The sequence below is a fragment of the Melozone crissalis genome, unplaced genomic scaffold (genome assembly GCF_028551555.1).
Source record: "Melozone crissalis strain CALT ecotype California unplaced genomic scaffold, PUWL_Pcris_2 ptg000007l_1, whole genome shotgun sequence".
NCBI lineage: Eukaryota > Metazoa > Chordata > Aves > Passeriformes > Passerellidae > Melozone > Melozone crissalis.
In genome coordinates, this window is record NW_026535785.1 from 6289822 (window position 1) to 6302010 (window position 12189).

A 12189-nucleotide genomic window follows, 5' to 3' on the forward strand; every position below is an offset into this window, starting at 1 on the left:
TATTGTGTTAAAGCTGCTTGGATAAAGAATAAATAATGAGGAGGCATCAAATGTACCTTTTGCAAAGATAACAGAACCTGGGAAAAATATTTTAAAAATCTAACCAACCTTAATTGTTTGGAACCTTGAGTGAGAGTGCATGAACAAGATTTCAATAAATACATTCAGAACTGCACCGTGACAATTCCTTCCTCACACATATTATTTCTATCAAGAAAGTACAACAACAATCAGAAAACCTGATTTCACCAGGATCTTTAACACAAAGACATGAACTATGAATAGGAACTCAGGAACAGTGACTAAGGTAATTATCATTAATTGAAGGAGAGGAAACAAAGTGTATTACTATGAAACTACTCAGATTTGAAGACAAGACTGTAGGGAGTTTTCTGAAGCAACAGATGAAGTACTGAAATCCACACTGTAGAAGTACAGCAAAAAATCAAAACCAGCTGGATATTACAGGAACAAAAATACTGAGGTTATGTAGCTAAACATAAAGCTACAGAGATCTCACATATTAAAATGACAAGCCAACAGAATAAATGGAAAAAGGAGAAGAAAAAAAATCTCCACACAAGAAAAATAAAAACAAGAGAAAGGCTTAAGAGTGTAACATGTGACCTAAAAACTGCAATACCATTAACTAATTTTAAAAAGGAAGACAAAGGTACTTTTGTTTTTCATGGTCTTCCCTTGAGAACTCCTGAAAGAATGTGACACTTGACAAATTTATTTTCATAAATCACACACTCTGTCTTTTTTTTAAAAACTATGTATTGTAGACTTTAGGTTGAGTGTAAGATCAGCTCCATTCTCACTGTACTATTTTTATTCTCTAATTCAGACAAAATTCTGGCATCACAAATTCTGAAGACGAAACTCCTTTTAATCAGGTCAGAATTTTGATCTTTGTCTTCCCCTCTCTCCTTTCACTTCCTTCTTGGTAGGGATTTACTGTTTCAGACCTGAGTTTCAAGACCTTGTAACACTTTGACACAACCAAGCATGAGAAGCATAAAAGGGACACAGAATACTGAAATCCTTCCTTCTTGTGCACCTACTTAGCATAGATGTAGTCACTAAAAACTTTCTGCTACTAAGACAAAAACATCACATTAACAAACATCTACAGACTATAACTAAAATTGTAAGCATCTAGAAAAGCCCCTACATGTTTCAGAAGATCTTATCATTAGAAAATAAAATGCATTTAGCAACCTCTTCCCTCTCCAGCATCTAGCATGTATTCCTAAATAATACCAATGGACATGTATGTGTTCAAACAATTCTTGAAGCACAATGAGTTTTCAAAACATGAAGACCCAAAATGATGCAAAGATTAATCTCAATGTTGCAGCAAAACAAACTGCATCATGCAAAAGGTCTTTTCACCTCTGGACTATGAAGAATGCATAAAATAATAGAAAAAAACCTTTTCAAAATTAAATATTTCCAAAGACAGAAAAGAAATCAAGTTGAAAGTCTTTCTAGCTCTTGGTAAGAAATAAGTATCACCTAGGAAGGCTCCCTGTCCTACAAATATGTTTTTCCTCTGTAAAAGGAATACCTGAAAGTACAACACAGGCCCACAGCTCAATCCCACCCTTTGTGAAAATATTCCCTTACAAGCAGTAATCATTATTGAACCTTTCAGCCCAGATGTAATTTCTTACATGTTACAACAAGTTTCACATGCACTGTGAATTTCAGCCAAGGTTGATGAAGTTCAATAACTTGGCTAACCAACCATGTGTACTACTCATTACACAAGTAATAAATAGATTCATCAAAATGGACATGAAAAAGCAGTATGAACATCTGACACCATTTTCAGCTTACTCAATAAGAAATATAAATTACAGGAAATCCAAGGGGACCTCTTAATATTTACAGTATGTAACAAGTAAGCAGTTGGAGCCTTATGTAAAGCAGAGCAATATTAATATTCCACAATATTAAGCCATAGTTAAAACAGAGTGATGGCACTCATGGAAAACTCACTCACTATTACCTGCCATAAATTTTAAGAATGTAGTTCTGTAAGTTAAAGAGAACCCTCTTCTATTAATCCAATTTTGAAAATAATAGCTATTAATGGATTTTACTTGTTCAAACTACATCAGTACTAACCCCTGACTGACAGCTACAAACATCCCACAACAGAAGGAGTTAAATAAAAGCTCCAGCCCAGAGGCACAATGCCCTCCATAAATTGTGCTTTTCTACAGCAGTTACCCCAATAGTCTACTCCAGCCAAAAATACACTTCCTGCAAGACCCAGGCTCTCCTGGAAAAGCACTGTACTCCCATTCCTCAAAAAACTGGTACAACAAAATTCATGCCTGCTACAAAGGTTTGGACCTCCACAAAGGAAATGCCTGGGAAAAAAAATAGCTGAGTGTAAGTTTAACTAAGAAGTAAACACCAAAATTTCTACACAGGCACCAACATTTTCATGTTAGTGCTACTCAGGGGGACTAAGATAATTCATGATACATGGAGCCTAAAATTCACAAAAAAATCAAAATCTACATCAAAGAACAGCTCCTCCATGCTTTTAAAAGCCCAATAAATACGAGAAATTCCAAAACCACACAACAAATCATAAAGTGAAGCTGAAACTCCAGGCAGTACAGCAAAAGACAATGAACATGTCTAAGACAGTCAGAGTAACACTAATAAAATCAAGCACTCAGGGATATGTGAAGGGTCTGTTTAATTCCCCTCATATGATCAGAGTTTGACTTTAAGTAAAACAGAAAAACTGTTATAATCTATAAAAATTAAATGGCCAGACATTGAAAACAATTTCTAATATCATAAAGCAGGTGTTTAATTGAGATAGATTATAAGCACATTTCCCAACCTCTTGCACCAGTGTGACACAAGTTGCCAACACTGAGGTTCTGTACAAGAAATAAAAGAACCATGATAACCTCTCACACCAAATGTATATACATACACAAAATTTTCCTGGAGCAGGAACTCATGTTTTAAGCACTGATTTAGCACCTAATCCACAGTTTCTCTTCTTCATGGCACAGAAGTGCCAGAACAAAAAAAAAGATAATTCCAGCAAAACACTCAACAAGCCACATTGTGGCTGGAGCTTCTGGATTTTCTTCACCCTCTGAAAAAAACCTAAACCAGTTGTTTTGGGCATCCCTTCCAAAAGCAAGGCTTCTTTTGACCTTCATCTAGCAGAAAAATCAGAATCCCAGTTTGAGCAACTGCTTGCGTGTGACTGTGTCAATACAGTTTTGTGATAAAATCTTGGAAAAGCATTAAGAAACACCCTGCTTTGTGGAATCTGCCTGACTGGACAGAACAGACCCATTTTGCCCTTCCATTATATATTATATGGTACATTCTGCAACACCACTTGCACTTCACCACTCAGACACACTCCAGTCACTGGGTTAGATCCAGTGCACCTGGCACAGAAACCAGATCACATCATGGTCCCATGGTCATACATGATCCTTAAAAACAGACAGCAGTTTTTATATAAGTCAGAAAATCATATTTGCTACACAACTGGCTCTCTGATACTAAAACCAAGTTAAACTATTTTTTAAGAATGTATCATTTAAGATTGCCTACACATACAGTTGAAAATACCACATCTCTGTGTAAAATTCAACCTAGAGGAACTGCTGACACACTTTTATAAATTTACAATTTTTGCCCTAATAATTAAGAACACAAACAACAGAACTACAGGAGCATTTCCTAAGAACAGCATTAAGCTTTTGTTCAGTATTTTCAAAGAGCAACACAGACCTCTACTGGCAACACTGGGGAGCAGGAAGCAGCTCATACCACCAGCAAGCTGGGGAAGATCTTTCTCTATAAACTCATGTTGAGACCTTTAAACATAAAAACAACAGTCAAAACTGCACACACCTTCAATTCCTCCCAGTGGAATAAATCTTACTGACAACTGACAATTTACACTACTCATGTTTAAGTGTACAGAGAATATGTTTTTAAAACCAGACTGACAGCACAAGACTGAAGTGTTCAGTAAGCCTGTCCTACTTCTTTTTAATACACCAGCTTTACTGGGACCAAAAGTTACCTCAACTTTCTAATGTGATATTCAGACTAAAATGTTGACTGAGTTTGAAAAGTAGATGAGAAAATCTTGTCATCTTATTGCAGAGGTTCCATGCTATTATCTCCTTACCACAAAAGTTTCATACCTTCCTGGTGTTTCTCATGGACAGCTCCTCACAGCACTGACTCTTTCTTCTTCACAAAGCAGCCACCAACTCCAGTTCCCTTTTTCTCAACCAGCCACCCCACTCTTTTATAGCACTCTTCTTCTCATTGGTTACACCTGTAGCCTGTTAAAGTCAGGCCTGTTCCTGATCTTTGATAATTGGCCCAGCTACAACTCCTTAGGGGTAAGATTACTTTCTGCGCTACCTTTATTTTCTTATATTCTATCCCCCTACAAGAAAAGAAACCCTAAAGAATACTTAGGCTGCACTGTCAGAAGAAAAAGCTTCAAAAATAAAAAAGAAAACATTTCACTAATAACTCCTGAGCTGCTAGGACCTCTTTGTATTGTAAGAACAGAATAATTTGTTATACTTTTCCAAGCTGCTAATCAAAAATTCAGTGTTTATAAATGCAATTCTTAGGTAGTTTTTCCCCTCACACTTTGCACAGCAATTTTAAGGATTAAGTTAAGAAAGTGGGTGTATAATCTAGGAAATTCTTACAGACCACTTTCCTAATCAGGAATGAAAAGAACCAGCTCTGGGCAGACAGTGTCCCTGTTTACAGATATGTTAAGTAATGGCAATGAGGCAACATGTGACACCACTAAAACCCTAAAACTGCTGAAGGCATCCAAAGTATTCCCTCAGAAACTAAACAAGCACCTCTATTTTTCACAAGTTGAGGAGATTTTTCAACTCTAAGGGAAAAAAGTGCTCCTGACAAGCAAGATAGAAGTCCCTGTATTAGATTCACAAATAAAGTGAATTAAAATATCATTCCATCTTTGCTGATCTGTTTTTAACATTGCTATGTTAAAGCAGAGTATATGGATGAATAAAAACATCACTTATGTGTTCATCCATCTTTCAAGGGATTCTCAGCATTTCCCAAATTTTATCTTGAGCATCCAGCAATGCAGTAATTGAAAATGCATTTTTCTGACTGCAGTCTACCAAGTTACAGCTTGATCTTTGTTCTACCATCCCAAAATGAAACATTTCTCAACAAATGGACAGACACCATAGCTAGTTATTTTCAAATATATCACTGAAATTCATTTGGACAACTATCAAAGAGTTCAGTTATATTTTTCCTTGCATTATTGAGTACAAATGCTCAACAAGTGATACACTATTTTTATATCTCTTTCTACTTCATGGACAACATTTCCCTCAAATTATTTATGCTTACCTTTAAAAGAAAACATTTTGCTGTTCTGAAATCACAGGAATTGTTTACTTCTCAAAATACGCAGGGAGGAAACTATTACCTCAAACATACACAGAAAATTAAAAAGGAATATCTACAACACCAAGTGGAGCACAGCACTGAAATCCTAAACTAACTGCAAAAATAAGGTCCAAAACTGGTAAGAGTCCCCTTGAACCAGCTAATGAATCCTTGGTCTATGGCAACTGGTAGGAAATGTCAGACACTGCATAGGACTAAAGCAGCACTAAATGCAATGTGTGATAAGCAAGAGGTTTGATTTATAGAGGTCCTAACACCATCTGGATCACAAATTTGCTACCTTCATACTTATGGACCCTTTTGGTCAAAGCAAAAAATATTTCAAGCAAGGATATGATTGATTACTTGTGACCAATCCAGATTATAAACTAAGGGAAAAACATTGAAAAAAAATTTTTGACAAAACCATTGTGTATCTTGGATTAATCTTTTGCCATATTTGAAACACCTACCATTCATTCAGCAAGGCTGAATGGCAGCTCTGCTCCTGCTGAAGGCAAATCCCTTTGAGCCCAGGTGACTTCTGAAATGTTCAGGGATTGCACAGTTGCATAAAGAGCAAATTGTACTGCTGGATGTAATGTAGAGAAATGCTGCAGCAAGAATTTGGAACACAAACCTCACTAGAAAGCCCAATTTCATTGAGACAGGTAAGTACAACACTTGCTGCCCAACTGCAGTGCCAATCTGTAGAAGCACATCAGGCAGGGACAGCAGGATGTCAGTGCAAGGCACAGTGAAGCCCTAAATTCCTCATGTGCAGCAACACTCCCTTAAATAATTAAGAAATAAAACCCAAGAAAACTCAGATTGGTAAGTCCTGCTATTAACCCATTTTCCAGAAAGTCTTCAAAGTTTTCCAATGTCTTCAAAAATGCATTTAAGTCAAAATTCTGAACTAAACTAAAAACCACCAAATAGTTTGTATAAGGACTCCTTCAATAATTATGTAATCCCATCATGAAGAAAAATGCAAAAAATAAAAGGCAACAAAAGACCAACAGTTATCTGAATCTCTCACTCACCCACTATAGAAGCAGTAATATTTAACAGATATCTAAAAAAGCTGGGTCTGAGAGGACTGATGAACCTGTGATAACTAAAGGTCATAAATTGTATTTCCTTGAACTAAAGGAACATCAAGTAAAACATCCTGACATGAGTTCATCATCAAATTCACTTGAAACTACATTCAGAGATAAAAATTCCACAGCTTCCTGGGAAAATCTAACCTGAATTTACTTGCTAGCATAAGGAAGTCTTTCTGAATCCTTTACCTGAACTGCCCTGCAGCCATACAAACCTCAGTCCTTGTCCTAGCCACAAGATCATCAAAATAAAACTCCCTTCTCTTTCACAGCCATCCTTTATATATTTGCATAACACTTAATGCTTCCATTAATATTTTTCTGGACAAAAAATCAATTGTTTCAGCAATTTATATCTTTCCTGTAGCTCTCCTCTAAGCTCATAATTCTCCACAGATTTTTAAAAAATATCTAACTAGTGGTTTTATATGAAAAAAATGCAAATCAAGTTTGAAAACCCAAAACACAGAGGTATTTAAACAAGCAAGTAGGGAGTAAGACAAAGTTTGCCATATTTTACCTTCTGTGCCATGTTAACTTACCTATTCCTGAATTGGCTCCTGTGATTATTGCCACTTTGCCACTCAAGTCACGGCCCTGCAGAATTTCCATTGCAGTACTGTTCCCATCATATTTTTGTCTAGTAGTGGGTTTTACTGGGTTATCTTCTACTGTAAAGGCCAGTCTTGGGTCAAGGTAGGTAGTCCTTTTGTTTATGTGGCTGCAAAAGAACACAAAAACTCAACTGTTTGAACTCTTCTGTTCCCTGCATTTAGATTTTAGATGTATTTCAACCACTGCTGTGTACAATTCCAGTGGATTATTCAGATTCCCAAAAATCAATTTTTTTTCAGTTTGGTTGAAATTATCCCAATTATTTTCTTTATCAAACTCTTTTTTTTTCCCAGTTGTGACAGCATCCATTAATATTTGTATTTACATACTTCACAAGCCATTCTGAACTTCATGTGAACCCTGACATAAAAGGCAGAATTTTGTCAAAGAAAAAAAAAAAGGAAGAAATCTTGTTACATTAGGGAAGATCATGTTATCTTTTATAGCAAGTCTATAAAAGGACCCTAAACTTGCAGACACTACAATATCTGCATTTGGATTCTGAAGCTGCATTTATTAATCTTTTTGTCTTTCCAGCTGATATTGTCACAGTCTCATAACTCAGGAGGCTACTCAGCATGTAACCCAGCTGTCCTCCTTCTACACACTCCACAATTTGAGATACTTACTCTACAAAATAGATTTGTCCATTTTCATCAGTCTCCTGCTCCCATCCATATGGCAGATCTAGGAAGCACATAAAGCATTAACTTTATTCTCAGGCATTAGAATACTCTTCAGTTTGAAGTTTAAGTGATTTCTCAGAGTGATAAGACAATTCTGCATTATTTTCTGTAGGTGGTGCAGCTACCTGCTGCCCTTGAGTACAGACCTTGACAGAAGGATTGCTTCCCTAATCACACACAATTGCTCTCTCATGGAAGCACAATACACAGAAGATCTGATACAAGTGCAATGGCTGGCAGATTAAATATAAAGACAGTCTTAAAAAATCTTTATAAAGATTATTTCATGTTATAGCACAAAAAAAAAAAAAAAAAACCAGCAAAATGCAACCATGTTTCCAACTACTCCCAGTTCAGTATCTATACCTGCTAAAATAAATAGCAAAAGCATAGAGGAAAAGTTAAATGTAACACATACCAAAAGCTGAAAGATCAGAGCCCTCAAGTGGGCATGAGATACAATAAATCAAACCTAAATGATTCAGTGAAGTTAGAAGGACAGATAAAAGAAAAATGACAAATCTTTACATAACAAATTCTTATACAAAAGATTCTACAAAGGTAGTCAACAGATGGCATTCAGAGTATTTCTAATCTTAGCTATTTCCCTCAGACTGACTGAAGACTTGGTGAAAACATTCCACTTACAGCCAGATTACCAATGCCAACAGAAACATGGCCTGCCAACAGCGTGGTGACCCCAGGTAGAGAAGCTTCTGGAAAGATCTGATTTAAGGCACTGACCCAAGGTCCTTGAGAAGATTTTCCTCTGGAAGTGTCCTGCAACACTGCCTGCCTTCTGCTCTGCCACAAATACTCAGTTGGGTTGGGGGAAACAGGTAAAATGAGAACTAATGAGGCTTCCTTCTGTGCCAGGGATACCCCTTGATGAAATACATTCTTTGAAGAATATAATCCAACTATAAATATTATCTGATGCACACCAGGAACACAGAACTCCAGCTTTTGACTATGTGCTTTATAAGCCACCCTAAAACAAACTCTGTAACCTGGAATTAGCACTTTGGCTTTGTGGAGCAATACAGGAAAGCCATAAAACTGCAAAGTGATCACTCTGCACAGACACAATCACAGAGATCACACCCCACTGAAATCAGCCATATTCTGCAAGCTCAGAATCAGTGACAACTAGGAGATCACAATGAGATCAGTTGGAGTTTGTGAAGGAACCAGGTGTTTGTAAGACAATGTCAGTTCATTAGAAAAGTTTAACACAAACCTCCTGCAACACGTTTCCTCTTCCCAGATTTAGGATGTTCCCACTGTGTTTTTTCTTCTAGGTGGCTGCAGAAAAAGAAAAGGTTTAAGATTTTTTAAAATTGTCTAATAATCTTTTTGACATAACCAAAAATATTCCCACAGTTCTGAAAGTAACCAGAGAGCACAGGAGTCTATAAAAATTCAAATAAATGTCTGACTTCCAATCCAAGTTTTGTTGCTTATAGGGAAAAAAAACACCCTCATTTAAAAATAATATTAACAGTCTCAAAAAACACTTCAAAAATATAATGATCCTTGGCAGGAGCAAGGAAGAAAGAAGCAAGAAAAGAATTTATCACCAGCTAGTAATATTAAGTCTTCAAATTACAAAAGCACCTTTACAAATCAATATTGTTAGGCAGGAGTTTTAGAAAGATGCTTTTGAAAAGTTTTGAAAGAAAGGTGCTTTAGAAAGGTTACTTACATCATACTCTATAAATCAATATTGGAGTTAGGAGTTTTAGAGGATATAATATAAGTAAGTTGGATTTCTATGAGCAATTGTAGCTTTGGACAAGTAAGTTTATCCCCAGGCCTTGACTAGCAGGATATTTATTTAATATACATAGCAATGGTATCCTACCTTTTCTTCCAAATCAGAGACTTGATTCATTTAAATCACTAGAAGGATTAAAATACTCCATCATAAGATTTCCTGAACTTTGCTTGTGGAATAATAAGCAGTCATGTGCACATAAACAAGGTCTTAAAATAACCAAAGTGCTGAAATCAAGTTGGACATTAAAATCTCATCTTTCATTGAGTATTTTTAAATAACAACCAACTTTTAAGAGTCAAGCAGGGATTAACTGAATGCCCAAATTGATAGCTGCTCAAGTGTGAAATAAAGAATGACAACAGCAATAAATAATACACAAATAACTACAGATAACCTACAGGCCCAACAGCCATTTACACACAGCAAAAGCAACTTTCCCTTCTTACAGCAAGGCCACAGTGACAGCTCATGGTGTTACAGGGATCACAGCTGGGGAGCTCAGACTACACAAGTGCACCTGTGTGACCTGAAAATAGGAGATATTTAACCAAATTACAGCAGCCTGACAAGCAAATGCTGCCCACCTGTGTGCTCACCTAACTCTCATAAACACCTTTAACAGTCTTCCACCAAAATAATCTTATTCCAGTTAAAAGTTCATATTAGTGATAAGGTTTAAAGTAAATTCCCAGAATATGCAGAAGAATCACACATACAGGGTGTATACTTAAAGGCAGCAACAGTGCAATATATTTTTAGACACCTTGGGCAAGATTTTCAGACAGCAAAGATATTATATTCCTGCTATGCTGTTAAACTGAACCAGTCCAGCTTCACAAGAGTTATGAAACTGACCTGTTGAACTGGCTGTGTAACAATTATGCTCAATGATACCTTATTATTTCATAGGTTTGTTACTTTCACCTAGTGATTCCTTCCTGAAAGAGCTTTTGAAATCAAAGGAAATATACAAGCAATTGACCTAAGGAAAACAAACACCTAGAGAGAAATTGCAGCGTTTACAAGGTGTGGATAAACGAAAGCATTCTGTCCAGCTGTAAGAGCAGAACTTGGGAGGACAAGGCACTGGTGAGATGCAACCATACTTTTTGTGGAAGGCAATAACTCTTGTGACTTTAAAAAGAAGGAGGTCCCAAGATCAGCATGTCTACAGAAACCGCACAAGAGGAGAGAGAGTGTATAAACACATATTCTACTGAGTTAGCTCATCCTGCGGCACACTCCCTCTGTAACCCGGGAAGATGGGATCCTGTCCAGCTCAATGCAATTCTTCATCTCTTGCCCCAGGTGTACTGAAGAGCTGCGGAGCAGCACGCACAGGGTTCAACTTCCACCGCACCTGTTTCTCCTCTGCCCCCACAAGAAAGCAAACTGACCAATCTGGGATATTGTGTGAGCCTTAAACCAGCACGCACAAAGATCGCCCCGGAGCCCTGAGGCGCCCTGGAACAGCTCCGGGCCGCTCCGGCATCGCTCCCAGGCGGGTCCCGGGGCTCCGGCATCGCTCCCCGGCGGGTCCCGCGGCTCCGCACCGCTCGGAGCGGCTCCGCAGGGGCGGCTGTGCCTGTCAGAGCCTTCGGAGCCCGTCCCGCACAGCCAGCCCAGCGCTCCCGCAGCCGGGCGGGCACCGCACACACGGACCTCGCACCAGCCCCGCGGTCCGTCCGTGAGGGGCGGCTCCGCGGACGCTGCCGCGGGGCGGTCAGAGCGCTCCCAGCGCGCTCGCCCCGCTCCCGCCCTTACTTGGCGTAGTAAACCCAGCCGTCCTTGGTGGTGCGCTCCTCCCAGCCCGGCGGCAGCTCCTCCTCACTGTCCGTGTCCTCCAGCCCCGCGTACTTGAGCGCGGCCATGGGCTCGGCGCGGCCCCGCTCCGCCGGCGCGCCCCGCTTCCGCCCGGCCCCGCGGCACCATGGGAGCTGTAGTTCCCGCCGCATCGCCCGGGGCGGCGGGGACACCGCAAAGGGACCCGGTTGAGCTCGGAACAGGGGTCGCAGGGTTTAGGCTGCTCTGGTGGACCCTAGTGAGGCACATCTGGAGTGCTCCGTCCAGCTCTGGGATCCCCAGTACAAGGGAGATGAGGAGTTAGCGGAGAGGGTCCGATGATGAGGAGTCTGGAGCGCTTCAGGTGAGGCGGCACCGCGGGAGCCGGGCGTGTTTGGTCTGGAGAAGAGAACACTGAGAGGGGATCCCATTAATGCACAGAAATATCTCAAAGGTCGGTGCCCAGGGGATGGTGCAAGGCTCTTTTATGTTGTGCCCAGCAGTGTGATGAGAGGCAATGGCCATAAACTAAAACACAAGTTTCACCTCAAGATGAGGAAGAGCTTTTTTACGTGGAGGGTGGCAGAGCCCTGGAATAGCTGCCCAGGGAGGTGGACATTCAAAACACACCTGAACACGTTCCTGTGCCACCTGCTCCAGGTGGCTGTGCCTTGGAAGGGGGATTGGACTGGATGATCTCCCAAGGTGCCTTCCCATCTGAGCAGTTTTGTGATTTTCAGGGCATCAGGTG

General features: G+C 39.4%; 1 protein-coding gene across 1 annotated transcript in view; it reads right to left on the reverse strand.

Annotated features, from left to right (window-relative positions):
- WWOX (WW domain containing oxidoreductase) overlaps positions 1 to 11542 on the reverse strand; it is a 473991-nt gene extending 462449 nt beyond the window's left edge. The window contains exons 1-4 of the mRNA XM_054269623.1: positions 11421 to 11542; positions 9117 to 9181; positions 7820 to 7877; positions 7118 to 7296 (exon numbers count right to left, since the gene is read on the reverse strand). Coding sequence (XP_054125598.1) covers positions 7118 to 7296; positions 7820 to 7877; positions 9117 to 9181; positions 11421 to 11527 — 409 coding nt within the window. The 5' untranslated portion in view covers positions 11528 to 11542. The remainder of the gene's footprint in view (positions 1 to 7117; positions 7297 to 7819; positions 7878 to 9116; positions 9182 to 11420) is intronic.
- Positions 11543 to 12189: the final 647 nt, after the last annotated feature.